This window comes from Topomyia yanbarensis, chromosome 3 (genome assembly GCF_030247195.1).
Source record: "Topomyia yanbarensis strain Yona2022 chromosome 3, ASM3024719v1, whole genome shotgun sequence".
Lineage (NCBI taxonomy): Eukaryota > Metazoa > Arthropoda > Insecta > Diptera > Culicidae > Topomyia > Topomyia yanbarensis.
In genome coordinates, this window is record NC_080672.1 from 126,767,495 (window position 1) to 126,789,343 (window position 21,849).

At 37.4% G+C, this 21,849-nt stretch overlaps 2 protein-coding genes across 3 annotated transcripts; one reads left to right on the plus strand and one right to left on the minus strand.

Annotated features, from left to right (window-relative positions):
• Positions 1-671: 671 nt before the first annotated feature.
• On the plus strand, positions 672-1,430 carry LOC131693708 (NADH dehydrogenase [ubiquinone] 1 alpha subcomplex assembly factor 2-like). Its single transcript, XM_058981785.1, has 2 exons — positions 672-1,027; positions 1,091-1,430. The coding sequence occupies exons 1-2, from the start codon at positions 783-785 to the stop codon at positions 1,290-1,292; spliced, it is 447 nt and encodes a 148-aa protein (XP_058837768.1). The 5' UTR covers positions 672-782; the 3' UTR covers positions 1,293-1,430.
• LOC131693707 (poly(U)-binding-splicing factor half pint-like) lies at positions 1,323-20,789 on the minus strand. Of its 2 annotated transcripts, XM_058981783.1 has the most exons (6): positions 20,645-20,789; positions 20,113-20,368; positions 4,899-5,027; positions 4,106-4,391; positions 2,754-3,257; positions 1,323-2,655 (listed from the first exon to the last, which is right to left on the minus strand). In XM_058981783.1, exons 1-6 carry the CDS (start codon positions 20,663-20,665, stop codon positions 1,701-1,703), a joined length of 2,151 nt encoding a protein of 716 aa, XP_058837766.1. In that variant the 5' UTR covers positions 20,666-20,789; the 3' UTR covers positions 1,323-1,700. The 2 variants fall into 2 exon arrangements, with proteins under 2 accessions (XP_058837766.1, XP_058837767.1); XM_058981784.1 differs by lacking the exon at positions 4,899-5,027.
• Positions 20,790-21,849: the final 1,060 nt, after the last annotated feature.

The window sequence follows — 21,849 nt, forward strand, 5'->3', positions numbered from 1 at the left end:
TAAATACACACATTAGGTTTATGTGCCAGCAAATAGTGTCTATATGCCTCCGTTAATTGCAAAAATCTATGTGTAAAATCAATAGGCATAACGTTTACTTTTTTTTGAGTGTATATCAAAGTGAATCCCTTGTTTTAAATTTTTTCATAAAAAAATCTTTTGGCCCTCTTTTGTATATTGAATCCTATTTCTAGTCTTAAGATAGCTGTAAACTTTCTTTTCCTTTGTAAAAAAAAATATTTCAACATTGTAACCTCCTAGTTTTAAGATATCCAAAATGTAAAAACAAAAGCATTTGGCACCGCCAAGCTAACGCATTTGTGCCTATCAAATAAACGAAATGAATAAAAAAAAAAACCGAAATTTGTTGGATAGCTCGATATGAGGTTTGGTTATCTTCGTTCAATATTGGCACTACACCATTTAAATTTGTCCCAGATCAACTGCTGGAAAATAAGCCAGAATCCCCCAAAATTCAGAATTCGGGCTCAATTGACAAATGATTCGGGCTCAAATTCCGAATAGATTTGGCAGGGATGTCCTTAATTTGCTCTCAGTACATTTGGTAACCCTATCTTACTGATTGTTTTTCTGGGTGTGACATCTTGGCCCCACCTGTATATATGGCATTGGGCTGGATGTGACTGTCAAAATTTTGTTTATGGAAAATATTCTATTCATTATCGCTAGTTCTAGGATATTTTACATAACAAACTTGATCGTTTTTTACAATTAATTCTGATATATCTTGTTATTACTTGAGTAGCTATATCATTGTTGCAATGTCGAATCCACCGTCGCGCGGTGTAATCCAAATGGTGTTTAGAAATTTCCTAAACTCGCTGAAACCTCGCCAATGGAAGGGTAACTTCATGGGTGAAGATTATTTCGGAAACAAGTACTACGAGATTCCGGCAAACCCGTCGATCGGTCAACGTAGAGTCCAAAGATGGTTTGAACCAACTGAAAAGGAGGCATACGGTCAGGAAATTACTGCTGAATGGGAGGCTTGGTTGCGCGGTAGAAGGTATACTTGAAGAATGCAGGAAAATCAGTTTTTTGTTTACCTAATATTCAAAATTACCCATAGAAAGGAACCCCCGACGGCAGAGGAACTGACACGTAATTTGGCTATAATGAAGATGAAAGAGCGAAATGCAGCCAAACTGGATGAAAAGTACGGCAAGAAGAAGGACGTTGATGAGTTAGAAAAACGAACTACTGGCATGGGATCGTTTCCGGAGTATGAAGAGTACGAAGTAATGCCCGGAAAAGGCAAGAGGGAAAAATAATACGTAGTGAATGAATAGTTTCTAGCAGTATCCGTTTTTAAAATAATGAAGCTTTATTTGATCTGCTTATGAGAAGCGCTATTGTATATACAATTATAATAATAGGCTATAATTAAATTGTTATGATTAGCAAATCAATCGTTTTCACTTTGTTTAATTGTGACTCAACAAGTGTGTTCTTAGGTATAGGTATATACTTTTGCTTATGTGATTTATCTCTTTTCATGCTCTCGCCACGGGTAATAGTGAATAGTAAAATAGATCATACACATTTATCCTTAATACTAACTGGCGCTGGGGTAGATGTTGAAATAGTTTCTGCTTTTCATTAAAATAGAAGAAACGCTTTGCATTTGAAGATTCAAGGCGGATCAGAGTGTGGTCACGCTCTTCGTCTGTGTTGCTATCTTAACCAGACAGATCGCCATGGTCAAAGAGCGCTTGGTCATAGGACTCGGCCTTGACCAGTCGGCCAGCAAAATAGCGACCGTGGAGTGCTTCGCAGGCTTTATCTGCTTCGGCGGCCTGTGAGAATTCGACAAAAATCTTGACAATTACGTCGGTGTTGTCGTCCTCGGCATAGTCACCTTCAGATTGGCGCTCCTTGTAGATAATAACCCGCTCCACAATTCCATATTTACCACACTCGTCCTGAATCTCTTCCTGCAGCGTTTCATCTACATCCTCGGGACCCACCATATTACGCAGAATAATGACCTTACTTTCACGTGGACGCATCAACCGTTGCATAACCAGATGACGTGCGCTTTGGCCCTTGATTGACATTGTTTCTTGTTGCTGCAGAGTCTGCGGCTCACCTTCCTCTAGCAGCTTCTTTTGCAATTCTTCTTGTTGCTTTTCCTGGGCTTTCTTAAGCACTTCTTCGGCTGTAGCATTTGGATTGGCAGCAGCAGCTGCTGCTGCAACCGCAGCAGCCGCGGTTGCTGCAGCAACGGCCGCTGGATTAGCTCCGCTTAATACGGCCTGCAATGGCACAGCTGTATTAGCCAAAACAGGACTGCCCAGTAGTGATGATGTCAAACTAGTGACATTGGTCACTGGCGGCACTAGCAATCCAGGTTGCGCAATAACTGCCGCTTGTCCGGCGACTGCTAGCTGTGTTTGTGCAACTAGACCTGCATTCGAGGCCGTAGTGATAGTCTGTGTGATTGGCAAGGTTCCAAGACCAACTTTTAATGTCGGTGATGTAGCCGACAGACCCAGCACGGCGTTGGTTGCAACGGCGTCCATAGCTTGGATCTTAGCTGTGGCAGCAGCTGCAGCAACGGCCGCTGCCGTTGGCATCGCGGAGTTCGCAGCTGGACCCATCAGCGCATTCGGTGGTGTAATGGAACGACCAACCCTGAAAAAGAAAATTCGTTATGACCGATACATTGGACATTTTTTTATGAAACTAATGGGAGAGAGACATGATTAACTACCAACATGAAATATACTTACCTCAGCAGCTGTCCACCTAAATCAAAGAGATTCATGCTAGCGATAGCCTCAATCGCCGACTGGTTCGTTTGGTACTCGATAAACGCGTAACCCTTGTGCGTGTGAGCGGCACTACCCTGGGACATCTTACAGATGACAATTGGCCCAAATGCCTCGAAGACACTCTTTATGTCCTCTTCGGTCAAGTCCGGATGGATGGATGCAATGTAGATGCGATTGTAGTTCTTAGCTTCCTCTTGAATTTCGTCAATAACTTGCTGAGCCTGCGGCATGTTGCTTGGTCGCCCAACCTTTATGTTTCGCCCTCCCAGCATTGCTCCATTCATCTGTTCCAGTGCAAGTTGTGCCCCCTCCGGTATTTCATACTCTACGAAGGCGAAACCTTTGTGCTTTTGCGTGATCGGATCCCACGACATGTTGATCGATTTTATGGGACCAAACGGGAGGAACGCCGCGCGGATTGTATCTTCCTTAAGTTCAAATGAAATGCTGCCCACGTATACTCTAAAAACATGACGTTGGATTAGTGTCAAGCGTCGTTATGTAAACAATGTTGAATCAGAAATCTTTTTTTTTTAAACTCAGATCTTATCAGCTAAGGAAATGGTCATTCAAACACGGAATTCATCTAGCATATCTATAACTAGGACTCAACGGATTTGTCCCTCCAAATGAGTTGACATCATTGTCTACGGGTCGATTTTTTCACCCTCGCTTAGCTTTTAAACGGACCATACACGAGCAGGAATATTGACAATAAGCGGGCCCTGCACGATACAAAAATATTGTCTATAAAAATATTGGCAAGACTGCTTCAATACCTATTTGATTTCTACATAATAAATATTTTCAAGATGGCCTTACTACCATCAATATATTGTTCAATAATCGATTTATTGTCAATCTTTCTACTAGTGTAGGGTCCACTATAACCAATTATTGATCAATATATTGATATGAGGTGATGTAGGTAATATTGATGCCATAAAATTTAAACGGATTTGACATATTGATATAGTCCATCCATATTTTTATTGACAATATTCTTGGCTCGTGTAGGGTTCGATTTCAACCAGGTTAATCGGTGCGTTAAGAATTAGCTTAAAAATACTCGCAAACGGCCATTATAGACAATGTAAAAGCAGTTCTTCACAAAGACCTATCATTAGTACTCAAACATAGGCCAGAGTACATTGAATGATTTGCATGAAGATTGTGTACAGGGTAGCGAAGAAAACTGCTTTTTTCGTTATCAAAGATTCCTAGAACCTGGCATAAATGTTAAGCGAGGGTGAAGAAATCGACCCAAATTGTGTTAACTTTCTTTGTCGTAACATAGTAAAACAACTTACCTGCACATCAGGGCTAGAGCCTGCTGCCGCTGCACCTGGGTCCGCTGACTGGCCAACTGCTGCTGTTGGTGGGCAAGCGTTTGCTTCATTAGCACCATTTTGATACTCTGCTCCATGGCGTACTTTTTAGCCCGAGTAACCAGTTCATGTTGTTCGGTGGTTAGCCGTGGTAAAGCTCCGCCCAGTATGCCCAGAAGAGCCGAACGAGTTCCGGGCCCAAACGCTACATCCGCCGTCTGACGGAGATCATACACTGGTTGTGCAATGTACGACGGAATTTTCGTATCTACGGAGAAATGCTCAGTGTTAGAGGACCTGATAGTAGAAAAACAGTATATTTTCTGTGTGTGGCAAATATTCGTATCCAAAAATAAAAACGTCTTGCAACACTTATACTTACAATTGAAAATGGGAGACCCCGTGTAACAAATTATGTAAAAATTGGATCCAAATTGTTTTGTTTTCAGTTATACATAAATACCAATAGTATTTAACAAGTTTGCAAGACGTTTAAGGAACCAAGTGCAATCGCACTTAATGTTTACCTGGGCGCTTCCTTTTTAGTAAGATAACGTAAGCACTTTGAACAAGTTCCAAATACACACGTCACCCCAAGATACCATATAAGTGTCGAAATATTTTTGTTTGTCTTGAAGTGAGGAACTATATGCAAACATGGGATACATAATTTTCTACCAAGACCTAATATATATCAGTAAATGCGGTTTTTTTTGGCAATTTTGAAATATAGATATTTGCAAGCAATATTATATATGAGGGAACACAGCCATACTTGATATCAGGGCTGTTGATGCTGCTCGAACGCGGTTCACCGCACCTGGCTCTGCTTCTACTAGCCGAGGGCTTTTAGCAGTTTTCGTCGGCTCAACGTAAACATTTTTAGAAGGATGATTTATCTGGTCTGAAACGATTTAATAGTTGCTGCCCTATTATTGATTCGAAAAGGTAAGAAAAAAGATTATCTTATTTGTCAACAGTGACGGTGATGTAGAACTTTGTTTTCCGAAAAAAACACCTCGAGTACATGATATTGCTTTTCTACGTACAATTGTCTCTTGTTCCAAAAATGAAACTGAAAAAATCTCGATCGAAGTTTATTTACAATGTGGAGAAAATCGATGTAACAAATAGAACATCACCGCCGAATACCCAACATTTACAATATAATCATTTATAATCCATTAGAAAAATTTAGGATTTTTACGAAAAATGTTCAGTTAGATTATTATACTCAGAAAATCTGCGCATATTATTTGTTTATTTGTTGTATCGTTACCAACAGACCCCTTGGCTCTAATGGTTGTGCTTAAACTAATTACATTTAAGGTTGCACAGAGAATGCGCAAAATTCGCAAACGAAAAAAGCAGTTTTTTTCCACACCGTATGTCAGATCTTCATAAAAATCAATCAGCAGTACTGTAACAACATTCTACACACGCTGATTGATTTTTATGAAAATCTGACATACGGTGTGGAAAAAACTGCTTTTTTCGTTTGCGAATTTTGCGCATTCTCTGTGCAATCTTAAGGATGGACAATATTTCAGCCAGGGATGGAAATGGAATCCACCTCAGAGCACAAATGGAGAATAATAAAAACACTCTGCAATTTTCATGCGAACCTCCGCTCTTCTCTTTTACAATAGACCATTCTACTCCCTGACTCCACAAATAAGAGTAGAAATAAGGAGGCTCGGAAGTAGTAAAGACAACCAAAAAACATGTTAAAAACGTTCTTCCTATCAAACTTCATCTGAATTATAGTTTGGTTTGCCTTCCTTCCTGTTTGCCCCTGAGGGGCAAACAAAAAAGTGGCCCTACAAGGTGACTTTGTGTTTGCGCTGCTTTATTTTTCATTTGTGTAGTTCGTGTGCATATTGTGAGGGGCTAAAGCTTTCCGCTATTTGAAAAATGAACCCAAGCTGTCTTGATGCCTTATCCATGACGTATGAACGTTAGTGCCGAATCCATGACGACTACGAGATCCTTGACGTGAGAGTGACTTGGAGTGCGCGAGTCGAACAAATGGTAGTTAAACTGAATCGGATGGCGTTTCCGCGTGAACGTACTAAAGCTCTCCAGTACACTCTAAAGAATCGGTATCGGCATCGTCGGTGAAAGGCGAGGTCTTTTTGATTTAGTATTGACGTCATTACAATACAGGATGCATATTACTGGACCGAGGAGACTTCCTTGGGGAATGCAGGATGTAGCTCGGAATGGTGCAGATAAAGTCCTGAATGCTGATTTGGAGTTTCCTACCATTGAGGTAGGAACAGTAGCAGTGCACGAATACCGAATTTATACAGCTTCGCTATTCGTTGATTTGGTCTAAGGATGCAGATAGATCCATGTAAATAGTATTGGTATACAACCTGCCAGCGAATCCATCTTGTGATCGAGAGCAGGTTGGTCGTTGTCGATCGTTTAGGTATAAAACCGTGTTGGTCGTCTGCAATGTAGTGCAGCGAAAGAAACTAGGATCTAAAACAACTAGATCGAAAAGTTTGGGTACCGCACTCAAACACGAAATTCCTCGATAATTGTCGATGTTCGATTTGTTTCCCTTTTTATGGGCCGGAAACAAGTGAACCGCTTTTCAACAAATATGAAATATTCCCGTGGTGGCAGATATCTCGAAAACTCGTTGAAGGGGTTCAAGAAGCCGTAGAACTAGATGCCTTCAACTTGGAGTTTGCTGTAAGAATAGTAACATTATCGACGCAAATTCGATTGATGGAGCGTCCTAAAGAAGGAGTGAGCGGTGATTTGTATTGGTGTAAGGTGTTCGTCGGGAAAAGCACTTGAAAATTTGTCGGAGAACAGCTGGCAGATTTCCTTAGTGTCGGTGACTAAAACTCCCTTCAATGATATACACGATGGTAACCTGGATTCTTTTTGCTGCTCATTCACATATTTCCATAACGACTTAGGCTTAAATTTCAGTTGACGCTCCACGTTTCGCTAGTATCTGGAAAAGGCGCGTCTGCTTCGCTGTTTATATTCGTGGTTAACTTGAAAGTAGTGTGGTTTCGTAGTGCGAGTGTCTTATGTTTCGAGTTTTTTAAGGTTCAACTGAGGAAGCTGGGAAAAGCGGCCATCTTGGAAAACGAAAAAAGCAGTTTTTTCTCACACCGTTGGAAAAATCTTCATAGAAATCAATCAATAGTACTGTACCAGTGCCTCGAATACATTGATTCATTTTCATGAATATTTTCCCAATGGTTTGGGAAAAAACTGCCTTTTTCGTTTTCCAAGATGGCCGCTTTTCCAAACTTGAACCTTAAAGCAGTAGTTAAGAATATTAGAAAACATCGCTGCATTCACGCGTTCACGTCGTCATTTGTAAGATTTTCGTCCTAGTTTATATTCAACGATACTGTCATCGTAGTCATCGCTTTTAAAATTGTAGGCGATCATATCAGTCCTATTAAAACCCATTGAAATGAAGTTTATTATTTATTTTGTTTATTGAAATGTGCATGAAGGTTTTATTGTTAGCTGAGATTCTTGGTTTCATCGAAATCAGAAATGAACGCATTCACCAGTCGACACTTTTTTGATATTTAATTATGCGTCGAAATTCAACAATGAGACGGACAAACTCGGTATTTTCAAGTAGTCGAACGAACTGTTTGACTTTGAGGTTTTTTTGTTTCGTGTTTTCGAATGTGTTTTCCAAAAAATATATGTGACTGGTTCATCCTCAAAAAGTAACATGGGACAATTATGCCTAGCACGGTAGTACATATAGTACTTATTGGTTGCAACATGAAAGTTTGATTGCGGAGTGACGGGGGGTCATTAAGAGGTGGATTATGGTATTCTTGGTGGAAAAAATATCGTTCTGGCGATACAAGAAGTGTTGGTCTATTCAGTCAATTTCCATACATTAAGGGGTTATATACAAAGTTGAAACTCATAAAATTGAGAGGAAAAAGTATTGAATATTCTGAAAGTACATGCTTTTGAAAGTATCTGTGCAAAATTTCATGCAGATCGGAGCACTAGATTTAAAATTACAGCCATTTGTAGCGAGCTGGTCCTTCCACGAATGAAGTTAACACACATTTTTTAACACAATTATCTCGGAATGATTTTTTTTTGAAAAGTTGAGTTGAATTTTTTTAGATATCACGTTGTGGTGAACGTGATATCTCAAAAACTATTCATCCCATCTTCACAATTTTTTTGAATTGTTTGTATTTACATTCTCGTGTACTTGAACGGTTCCAATCAAAATTTTTTCGATTCTTTGCAATGAATTTTTGTTTAAAATTTGGAACACCAAAAAACTCCATTTTATGGTCAACATGTTTTTTTGCAAGAAAAAATTTTCTATTAGGAAACCGATCCGTTCAAGTACACCACAATACATTTTTTTTCAATAATCTTTTTATTTTTTGGATTTCAGTTGAGCGGTTCGGCTTGAAGAGCATTCACCGCAAACCTCTGCCAAAAACATACTTCGGGGGATGGGCCATAACACCGACAACCTTGAACATTTTTTTTTAAATTCAACTTGGTTTTTCTATCTTCGATAGTATTACCAACGAGCTGTCTTTCGCTTTTTCAAATAAACTTTGCATAAAACACATTAAAAAATACGAACTTGGCACACTTTTTCGCCACAACTTTATATATAACCCCTCACACAGACTAACAGACATAACACTCGAAAACAATGCATCGCCCATTTTATCGCACATTTTAAATATATTTGTAGCTGGGACTGTGGCCACTTTTGCAATTATGGCACCATTGACATATGAACAAGCACAGGGGGGATAAACCACTAGTGAAAAATTGTTCCCAAACCTGAGGGGTAACCCACCAGAACCAGTATTTGGGACCGTGAATAAAAGGTGGAGCTAGTGTTCTGGGAAAATTGTCGGATCGATGTTTTTTAGGGAATTTCCTCATAATGTTATGTATGTTAGTCTGTGCCCTTTATCTATCATTTCAACCTAAAAGGGCGATTTTCTTAGAGGTAAGTCCGAGTCCCTTATATAATTTTCTTCAAAAATAAAAAAAATCAACTGTAAAAATATGGTTTAAATGCATTTCAAAAGCATATGAAATTATGCACAAAAGAAAAAAAGACTGATTCGATCAATATAACCAGAGTTAATACATTTTTAGCAATCGAAGATTTGAAGAAATGCGAATCATTAGATCTTCATGAAATTTTTGTAAATACTTTTGTTTGAATCCTGAAATATGAGCAGTAATTTTGTACACAGAAGTTATATAAAAAATTAGACAACTCAAAAATGTCAACGTTTGAAAGTGTGCCATTTGTAAATGACCCATACATATTGTTGCTTGCGTCCAGCGCTTTTATGTTCCCGAAGGCGTTTGTTTTGTTGCATGGACGTTTGCATAGTACGAGAGAATGAATATGTGTATGTGTGTAGTGAATAATATATAAAAATACTCATCTTAGCTTTCTTCATCGAACAGACGGTGTGGGTCATCCTAAGCTTCAGCAGCTCACAAATAATGTTGTCGGTAACGAAAAAAAACAAAACAAATAAAAACATTAAATGCATTCAGTGGAGATTCGGTATACATACGGCCAACATACTACGATATGTTAAAGAAAAAACGTAAAGATTGTGATAGTTTTGCTCCAACATTAGCAGAGCCGACAACTAGGGGCAGATCACTTATGAAGCATTTTTTAAAAATCAGCGAAATCGAATGCATTTTCTTTCCATCAAAATAGAAATCCTGTATTTTTTTTGCTTTGCGAATCCGACGCAAGACACTCTTTCTACGTCCAACAATTCATTTTTTTTAAATTTGATGCAAATTTATATATTTCTAGAGTGATCTGCCCCTAGGTGGACAAACACCTGACAAGTCATCTGTGAACCCAGCAAAAGCTATACATAACTAATGCGGGTTTAGCCCCGAAATTGAGCCTAACTCTGACCCTAACTGCAGTTGGGGTTGGAACCTGACTCAATTTCGCGTTAGACAAAAACGATACAAGTATAGTATAGTAGCCACCTGATCTTCGAATTAATTTGGATGTTAGAAAGTGGTGTTACACGCATATAATACAAACAAACAGTGTCGAGTAAAGCTTGTCACCAATACAACGAATTCAACAGAATTACCCGCAAATGATTGGGAATTCATTTAAGTTTTATAGGCTGTATGTGACAGTTTGACCATATGACCGGTCCCGGATTAATACGGATATTCCGTAGGGTTCGACCGAAGACCATTTAATGTATTTTCATTGATTTTCTAATGCTTAGCTTCAAGTCTGGCATTATTATACTGTCTAGGGGAAAGTGGGGCAATCCGGACCTTCAACTGTTTCTCAGTTATGGTAACGTTATGAAAAGTATATATATATATTATGTTCATGGCTGCCATGTAGCTCTGTTATATCTCACAAAACGTGGTGGTTCTCAGTCTTTGTGTGTCTGCGCAAGGGGTACATGTTGCTTCGGAGCGTCATTTTGAAAAATGCGTATGCCAAACAACAAGATATGGATCTGCTGGATAATATCTTTAACCCTTTATACGGCTGTGGCAACTATATTGCCACTTTTTCGTTTCGTTCATAACGCAGGAGTATGAAGCGAGAAGTGTTCCAATCTTATGAAATCTACTTGTTAGAAGTCTGGCAACTCTTCTTATTACTTTTTATTGAGAGTGTAAAGTGTCAGATTTGTGAATTTTTTGAAAAAAAAGCGGCGATTTCCTTTTGGACCATAAAATTAGCTCGTTTGTGAAAAAATACTCTAGACCCTATAAGTTGGTGATGCAAATTTGTAAAAACAATTATTTTTAATCCGAAAATTTGGTTTAAGAGAGCAAAGAAAAAAATAAAATGAATAAATGAACGTCTGTAATATGTGGTCTCATTTTTCAACTTATCCTCAGAATCCAAGGGTTATTTACTGTTAATCAGGTAATAACCAGTAACCCACCTTAATTTCTTTCCGAATTTCTGATCCAGCTCAATTAGTCTTTATATTTGCCCAATCTCGTTGGAAATACATCAAACATTAGCTAGTATATTTTCAAAACAGTTTTTATTACGAAATAAATGTAAATATGTTCTAAACTAAGTGAAAGAACCGTGTTTTTATTAATATAACATTCATTAATAGCCTCAAACTCTGGGCCTTATAAAGGGTTAATCTAAAATCTTGCTTTGGGTGAGACTATCAACTGTTTTCGTTTGATCAGTGTGCAAATTGTAAAATATCCGTCGGTCCAATTTGGACCTTTATCCATAGATACAATCTGGAACAAGATTATGAAAAACCTATACATCTCTTATATTGTATTGCATGTTTATAATTTTTTCAGTATATTGTGTGCAACTTACTTTTCATTTCGCAATTCGAAATTAAGTGAAAAAACAAGTTCATTTCTATAGCAACAAATTCACTTCTATAGCAAAAAATCGATAAAATGAAGATCGTCCGAATTAGACCAGGGTAGGGGTAATTCGTACCTTTGGCGAACTTTTGCGCAGAGCCGTTTATACACAATACGTCAAAAGATCGAAAAAAGTCGCATTAGAAAAAAAAAAAAAAAGATCAGCCTTTACGGGGCCCACAGTCGCGTCACTTAGAGACTAGAAGGAAATTTTATTCTAGTCACTAGGCGACATGACTGTGAGAATAGGGCCCCAAGGAAGAAGTATTTGAAAATCGGTTTACACGTTCTAATTCTGTAGTGCACCCTTACTACGTTCGAATTGATCCAGTTCCCTTATTTGTTATGCTATCGTGTATTGAAGCAATATAAACTTATTTTGGAATCATGCAGGTAATTCCAGTTCATCGGACGAAAAGTTTCCCATTCTGGTAATTCCAGTTCATCGGACGAAAAGTTTATGTGAATATTCCTGTTACGCGACACATCAAGTTACATCATCTCAGTTTTCTATGAACAATGCTATCCAGGCATTGTAATTATCCGATGTCCCACTTTTCCTAGATAAAATGAGTCGCAAAATTCTCCGTTTCCACAAATAGCGTGAGAATAATTTTCCGGATCAAATTCATTTGATTTTTTCATACTCATCTCATATTTTAATTTTGAGGAAATCATAAAAACCTCAAAATATACACTTAATTTCTAAGAAAAGCGCAAAAGAAGTGCGATAGGCTTGTTTTTTCGTGTTTTGGAATAGCGACAACAAAGCAGCGAGCGCAAAAAGGATACCGTGATAAACTCATTCGCTCATTCTCCGGCGGTTTTATTTATCCGGAGTAATAACGCATTGTATTTATCCGGAGAAGTTGTGTGAGTGCCAGAGTTTTTATTGTCGCAGTAGCAACTTATCCTGACGCATTTACTCATATGAGTGATAAACCTGATGATATCAAATATAAAGTCATCTAAGTACACGCGAACACGTAACAATCCTTCCCGGTTATTTCGGAATACAGTTTTTCGGACGAAAACTGTCTTGGTTAGTATTATGTCATGCGGCATATCTAATAACATCATCCCTGTAATTAATAAACAATGCAATGCAATTCCGTAATACAGTGTTCGAAACAAACAATTCTAGTAGTGATTATTCCTTTTATGCGGCACATCAAATTCTGTGATCTGTGAAGACTTTTGGATATAGTGTCCCACTTAACGATCGGTCCCATTAGTTCCGAATTCTGCTTCTTCGGCAAAATTTTTGTTGTGAATGTCAACTTTTATTAGCCTCCGATTTTAACAGGTTTTTGACCCAATTCTGCCAGCCTCATATGATAGTTGGCAGGTTGATAGGCTCTAGCAGACGAACCAAGTTGAATTCTAATAAATCCTTTCTTGAGCATATTTTTCTTATCTTAGAGATCTGAAATCTGCAAAAACAAAAATTCATTTTTTTTTTATTTTGCACTGTGAGACCCCCATAAGCAAAATTTAAACTAAATAATCAGGGTTATGAGGCTATATCTAGGGACTAAAGCAGAATATTTTAAGAGTTTCGGTTTATTAAAAAAGCAAAATATATGTCCCGATTTTGTCAATGTCCCCGTTTTATCAGCCCAAAATTCACCAAGGTACTGACAAAAACGGGTTTTTACTGTATTCCTATCACGCGGCGTTTACATATGTAATTTATTGGGGGTTACGTTACACCTACTAATGTCAATTTTGAAGCAAAACTAGCCTCGGACAGACCCCACGGAATTTTCATACAAATTCGTGACCAGTTGTCTGAACAGATCAACATATACTGTCTATGAGACTCAAATTAATTTCTTATCATTTGCAAGTAGTTTGGTTGAAATTGGCTTAGAATTCGGAAATTAGTTACTGTTTTGAGCAAAAAAAATTGCACCAGTATACATTCTTACACTATTGTGTTATCAAAAAAAAAAATCCAAGTAGAAAGACACTAAAACCGCTGCTTTAAAGGAACACTTGATCTTACATAGGAAAATTCGTGAAATTTATAGTGGGAACTGGACCAATTCGGGCCTACTAGGGGCTTATCTGCTATAGAACAGGAACGTATCAACCGATTCACAAATATTTTCTCCTGAAAACCTGATCAATTGCGCACATTTTTTCTAAGGTGACATTTTTCGATCTTTTGTCGTATTAGGTATTAACGGTTCTGCGCAAAAGTACATTAAAGGTCCGAATTACTCCAACCCTGTTCCAATTCGGACCACTCAATTTTTATCGTCTTTCCCTAATAAAAATAAATTATACACGAACTTTAACTCATATGGTGCAGCGATTCCAAATATTGTTTGGATGATATCCTGAACAGGTCGTTAGGCTCTTGTATCAGGTTTATTAGGGTTTTCAATAGAAATGAATTCCTATTATTTATTATAGTTTATATTATTTATAGTTATTTCTATATGATTTTCACAAAATATCGAAATGTGAAATGAAAAGTTCTCTTTGATACATAAAATGTTGTAGTAAATATACAATAAAAAGTAAGAGCTGGGCCAAATTACCTAAAAATAGATTATGAGCTATAGCTTCGAAATCTGTCAACCGATTTGCGAAAACTAATGTTTTCCTGAAACCTCAACCGACTGCGCATGCTTACCTCTCAAACGGTTTTTCGTGATCGCGTATCAGATTATATATACGGCTAAAGGTCCGTTTTGGACCAGCCCACATTCTATTATCTACATATGTACCGATTAGACGAAAACAATTGATAGTCTCGCTCAAAACAAGATATCCGGCAGATCCAAAATCACAATAATGCACTTGATTTATTTAATTGTTGTTACATTTTTCAAAAAAAAGCGCTCCGAAACAACATTCGCTCCTACCGCACGCAAAAGAAAACTGAGAACCGCAAAATTGTGTGAGATAGAACGGAATTACACTGCCTTTAATCGCAAGTCAGTCCCATGTAGATAGGGAATGGCGCAGAACATGGGACTGACTCGCGATTATGGGCAGTACATGACAGCCATAAAAATGATGTGTATGCTTTTCATAATATTACCATAGCTAAAAAACAACTGGGGGTCCGAATTAGCCCACTTCCCCCTATTGATTGAAAAATAAGTTTTTATCGACCAAACTAAAAGTTAATTAGAATATCATTACGATTTACATCACAAGCTGACGCTCATCTAGCTTCACGACATTATTTGAGGTACAACAAACGGTCAAACATCAAAATTACAACAAGTTTTGATATTTGGTAACAGCATAAAATTGGATCTTATTTTGCTCTCAGTATTAGATTTTTTAAATATGACATCAATTTTTGATATCATTTTGTTATCCTTACCTACTCTGCGGTTCTTAGAAGAATTTTCTTTGTTTATATTTCTTTGGTAAAACATTAAAGTGAATACATATTTTGTTATCAAAAAAATTTCAACCTCTCAATGAGCTTTCAATTTAATCTCACTGATAGGAGAAATAGTTTTCTGTTTGATGTCATAAGACAATTTTGCTGTTCTCCATTTTGATCTTTTAACCGCTAAAACGACCAAAACGATAGTAACCTGAGTAATCATTTACCGAACATTACATCAAGTTTAGTTTTCAATTTATTATCAGACTCTGCTCGGGCAGCTTATGAGTGAACTGTTTTACTTTGCTAATAAAACGTTCCAGGCTATATTGCACCGGTATATCACTCTGTTTCTTAGGTTTTGAAAGGACATTTTGATTTTTTTAAAGACAAGTGCTATGCTAATTAAAAATGATGAAAATAGGACTGTTATGCGAGTATGGATAGTGGAATCTGCATTTACTCGAAATTCATATAACCAAACGATTTGTAAAATCTGAATTCTCAACGAAAAACGAAACAATAATCTGAGGTACAAAAAATCAGTACAGTAAAGACCCGTTTTTATAAGCCCCTTGGTGCATTTTATGCTGATAAAACGGGGACATTGATAAAGTCGGGACATTTATTTTTCTTTCTTTTTAATAATCCAAAGCTCCTAAAATATTCTTCTTTAGTCCCTAGATATAGCTTCATAACCTTTTCTGATTATTTAGCTTAAAATTCCCCAAAAAATTAAAAAAAGCGCAAAATTTTCAAAAAAATTAAAAAAAATATTTTTGCATATTTCAGATCTCTAAGATAAGAAAAATATGCTCCAGGATTTACTCGAAATCAACTTGGTTTGTCTGCTAGAGCTCATCAAACTACCAACTATCAATTTTCATACAAGGCTGACAAAATCAGGGATAGACAATATCGGGGGTTAATAAAATCGGGTCTTCACAGTATCATTGAAACCCTCACTAAACGAAAGCTTAGTTTTCCAATGATTTATTCTAAACCCTAAACGTTCTAAGAACTGTTAGGGCGATTAATTAGTAGAACACAGTATGAACTGAAAGAGCTTGCTACGTCCTCACAATCCTCCGTAGAGACCATTGATGTAAGGCATGTGGCCCCGTATCATTATATTTCTCTTAGAACTCAAATATATTGGACAATTGAATGACACATTTTGTTTTCAACTGTATTATCTTGTTTGTTTAATTTGACAAGAGAGGACTTTGGATGACTACCGTTCAAATAAAAAAACAACTAATATCAGTTTAGTAGAAATGTAAAGCTAACCTTTTCGGCGCGCGTTTCCCCTTCAGATTTTTCAGATCATTTCGCTCGTTTCGCAACAGTGGGAAGCGCAACTTGGTTGTGTAGTAGAGGTTAATATCGGGCGAAAATGATCTCGAAGTTGGGCAGAAGGGGCAGTCAATAATTCGTGTCTTTTTATCGAGGGTAGGATGTTCAAGAGAGATAAAAAAGAACGAAAACAAAAACAGAAAAATTTGCGAGAGAAATAGAGATCCTGAAAATAAATAAAAACAAATAGAAAAATAATATGGATTAATTGAGAATTTGTGATTTGGTAGATTTTTAATTGCTCTGCTGTGAGTGGTGACAGATGTACGCAGGGACCTTGTTTGGTAGATCGGGTTGTGTCCGGAAAAGGGTTCAATTATATATAATAGATAGTCACACCCTCTTTTCACGGAGTGAAAGATGCGGTAGATTGTGGATATGGTTACACACAGGCATTCACAAATGCTGTTGGATGAGGTGACGATAATGTTTTGATAAAAATGGCGAATATGTATAGCTCGAACAAAACGTATAAACAAGACACAAAGAGAGATGAAAAGAGAAATAGAAATATAGAGAATAAAAATCGACGACTGATTGGTAACGGGCCGTTCATTCCAGACTTGATGAGGTCCACATTTTCTTGGGGAAGAAGGTGATGATTTGTCTTATTCATTGTTTTTCGTTAGTGTTATTTGGACAAGGCCTCATTCCTGAGCACGGACTTGGTTAAAGCGCGCATCCTCAGGAATTCTCTTTTCTCCAGCGCGTATGAATAAGAGTGGGAAAGAGAAGACACATAGTTTGCTGAAAATATGGAAAACACAAAAGAAAGAAAAGTTGACACCAAGAAATTTGATCAAATAGGTCTTTCGTTTGTGGTAGTTTGCGTGGCTTAAATTTCAATTTGTTCTTTGCTTGCTAGTTGCAGATTTCAAGCCAGTTTCATTCGAGGACACTTCAATTTAGATGGATGCACCAACAAGATGTTAACACAGTATGTGAATCGTGGTTTCAAAAGTTTAGAAAAAGAAAAGAAAAGAAAAAAAAAGAGAATTATTCGTCTTCGGACGGTTTTTATTTAACTGTGTCCTGATCCTGGTTGGCCTGAAACGTTGATGTGTTTTCCGAACAGCTTATGTTTGATGCAGCCACGCTGTCAGTCGACGATTTGTGCGGTTTGTTTAACTTGTGAGTTTGGCATATGATTTTGCTGACAGGCAGACATGGCGGCATGCTCGAAAGAATCTTCGTGTTATTTCAGAACGAGTCTCTTGAAAAAATGGATACAATGAAAGGGAGAACGTAATTAAACTAGTCCGTCGAAATCGCAAAAATTCATCATATTGACAGAAAAACCATGTTTTAAACAAAAAGTTTGACTTAAAATTCTTTGATATGTATGCACTTATGTATCGCCCAATGCAGTGCCCGCCCTTCTGAGGAGAATACGAAGGCTCCCCATGCGAGAAAAGGGAATACAACCCACATATGCATCTGTCATCGATCAGCGTTTCAGAGTAAATGTGCCAAAACGACCCTCTGAGACGCTGACTAGAACATACCTTTCGTTCAAAATCTGAAAGTACAAACATAAGAAAGAAAAAGAAAGAGAAATACAGATCATCGATGTGAGCCAACCGGTGATTGTTTCTAAAAACTTGCAGCAGAATAGTATCGAAAAGAGTCACCTGTCTATGATATGACTAAACATATCATATGCCCTGCCTTCAGTCATTCTACATCAAGCGCCAACGTTTTTGGGGGATTTCGCAGTAATACGTAGTAGTCAAGATACTAGTATCTCTTTTGATAGTACACGCAAGTGCTTTTTATTATTATTTTCAATATAGAATCAAACGGAAGACATTTGATTTAAGATGATTAATTGTGACAATCGACATTCCACAAAATCGGTCAAAAGTTTTGATTTATAAATTGCATTTATTTTAGTATTCAGCGTTCTAATTCTCGATAAAATAAACTTAAGATTTCAACATCTATGCTGCCTGGTCTTGTATCCAAATTACGGGGTGACATTGATGTGGCATAGGGTCTTTTATCATAGCATGTGGTATTTTCGCAAAATGATCATGATGCTTATTTTGAAGCAGTAACACATGCTTTCGTTTGGGATAATGTTGATTTGGTATAATAGTCTTTTGGCACAATGCTGGCATAATTTGAAAGATACATTAAATTCTCTGCTATATTAGGCATTGACGCCTGATGGGGCTATGCTTGTAATTGATGCTGTCTGACATCGCTCCGGCCCAGGTTTACTTGCGAGGGCCGCCGCTTCCTTGGTTTCGGTTTTTCGAAAAAAGCCAAGAGCTACTTGGTATATAAATTCAAAGAATTGAAATGATTCTTTATGTTTGTGAAAACCGGGCAAATGTGTAAATCAAAAAACCTCTACAAAGTGATATAGTGAGTAACGTGCTGAGAAAATTTTAATTTTTTGCTTCAATTGACTTTGTCTAGGGATCAGCTCGTTATCTTGAAGCATAAGCGGTTTTTATGTATCTGATAACCACGCATAATCATTTCCGAAACAAAAATACACGAATTGTGAGAAAAATGCAGTTTAAGTTTTAAACTGCAAGTTTGTATGTGTGAGTGCGACTTTTGCTTACATTTATAGTAAAAACTCGTAGTCAACCGATCGTCGTAATATTTGAGAGATTAATACAGAATAGATAGAAGCAACAATCTTCTTTGAATTGTATATACCATTTATGAGTTTCAAGATATTCAATCTCAAACTTTAAAAATTGTTTTTCCTGTGCTAAATTGCGCTTGTCATAAGATAGCACAGCAGCGACGATATGGCATATCAAAACAATGTTATTTTATACGAATTTATGACAATGTGCTCTAAAAGTGAGTCCTACAAACTAGTTTACATTTGTTTGGCTGCACAATCTACGATAACGGATGTCGTAAGGTAATAGTAGGACATTTATAGCCATAACTACAATTTAGCATCTTTCATAACCTGTACTTTAACCATTAAATGCATACTGTTGCCATTTGGCAATATACCGAATTCCGTGATATAAAGCCTTAACAAGCGATATATATCCTATTCATCCAGAAAAATGAGTACCAAGGAAAAATAAGTTTCATGCATTCAAGGATTAAGAATATCTTGTTCTGACATCCGAAATAATAGTTTAATTTACAGCAAGCTTATACGCAAAATTTCAAGTGGAACTTGGATACATAATATTCGGTAATCGTTTCTCAGCGCTTCCGGCATATAGCTTGAATTTACCGAATTGACATGGTTAGTCAAATCAAATGGCAGGGAAACTCTTGTTTCAACAACTATTCGCCGTAGATGTCCTGTTTGTTTAGGGGTACACAAAACAGAAAAAAATAGAGAAGATGAGAGAAAGTCACCTCTGCGTTTATGCGTTTGCGCGCACACGGTCGCGCTCGACGAGCATGTTTTTATTTTCAATTGTTAATACTTTCTCACTTTTATTCTGGTTGTAGTGACAGCGGTAGTAGCGGTAGAAAAATACTCTGTTCGGTGCCGGAGTCTGCAAAATCTAAGCAGAAAAGCAGAAAACCGCCAAACATTAGTGGAAAATAAAATCACAAATAAACGATGAAACACAAAAAAACAAAGTGATGAAAATCGTCAAACATTTCCAGCGCGCTGTGGATAATAAAAATATGTGTATGGTTTGCTAATGTCGCGCCTATTGGGTAATTTGAGCCTATAAAACAAACGAGAGCAAACAGCATTTTGTTTACAATACAACGCCAATAGGCAATTTACATAACGCGATAGTGAAATAAAACCTTGTGCAGATACACTTTGTATAACTATTTTACTCTACGACAATGCTACCAGTTTGAAATAGTGTTCTGCACATGGATACGGTAATCGGAAAACAATTCAATATTCGTTACTTACCACGATCTCGCTCACGATCGCGACGGTCACGACCACGATCTCTGTCACGGCTGCGATCACGGCTGTCATGGTCACGGTCCTTTCCGCGACTTTCACGGCTGTCACGGTCGCGGTCTTTTTCGCGTTTAGAAGACGAAGACTTCGCCGGGGATGGCTCTTCGGAACCGTCTTTACGATAATCATCCCGAACAGGGGAAGACTCGTTAATGTTGCTGTTGCTACTGCCACCACTGTTAGCGTAATCGTTAGCACCACCCTGCGAACAGAATTATAAGCAAGATCATAACTTAACACTAGTTAAAAAAAGAACCGGCATGCTTGTAAACATTAATAACAACACATTCGCATTACTGTCATAAAGTTACACCACCACTAACAAAAACTTTCGAACGATAAGAAAACAACCACGGAAAGAAAACGGATCGTCCGCCGCCATGATCGATTTTTGAGGCGCTACGCATTGTGCCTATTTTTAAAATCCAGCTTTTTATGCTAGATAACACGATTTAATCAAAAATAATACACTACTCACCATTACGACTGCTCCGTTCATAATATACCCAAGAAAATTTTCGTTTTAACACGTATTTGAGTTCAAAAACGAATTTTGTTCCACTCTGAACTAAACGCAACCAATTTGAGCAAAAATTTTCACCACGAATGAGAATGACAGTTTAGATTTCGAAACCGGAGTTGCCAGATGATTTTGTATAAAATCTGTGCTATCCTAATAAAAAAAATTTCTCAACAAACATGATATTTGTATTTAACCCAGAAACCAATTTTTTCGTATAATCTGTATTATGTTTTGTTAATCTATATTAAATCTAATCAATCAGATCCTTATTTTCGTTACAAAATCTGTCTCATACAGATAAATCTGTGTAAATGGCAGCTCTGTTTAAGTGCATTATTCTGTTACTGACAGTTGTTGACCGGGAGCTCGGTGTATTTATTGTTGCCAGCTCGAGTTAAACGATAATTCGACACAGATCTTTCATTAGGGCCTAAGTCGCAATGTACTCAAATGGAGAAAAATCTTGACAAACATATGATTACGGCCTAAAAGCCAACTGTCAAAATCCACTTTGAATGGAAATTCCGGACAAACCGTTACTAGCCGAACACAGTTCACAACAGTTTATGAAAGAAAAAATATTTTTCTTTCGGTTACTATAAACATCTCTGATTGACGCGTAACGGTTTGTCCGGAATTTCCATTCAAAGTGGATTTTGACAGTTGGCTTTTAGGCCGTAATCATATGTTTGTCGAGAAATCAGTTTCAATATTCGGCGAAGGTTTTCTAAATGTAGTTTTTATTGTAGGTATAAATTACTTTATGACCGTGTTTTTCCGGAAGCATTTTTCGTTAAACCTTATGACAATATAACAAAGAATTTAATTCCTATGTGCTTTTAGTGGGTAGAAACTAAAAAAATGCTTACGCCCAATTTGCATCCCAGTCGTGATTTCGCCCTTCAGCAACCACCATTTGCGGAAGGGCTAAACCGTGTACATAATTTTCAGAAGGGCGCGGTAAATGGGCTAAACTGACTCTGTCTTGCTGGGTAGGGCTGGGTAAATGGGCGAGCTTGACAGTATACCTTTTAATAGGGCTCAGCAAATGGGCGCATAGAAACCCAATGTAAAAGAAAGGGCGCGTGAATCTTTTCTTCAAATTTCATGAAAATATCGAAATATTCGAATGTTTATGTGCAACAACTATCGAGTAGACA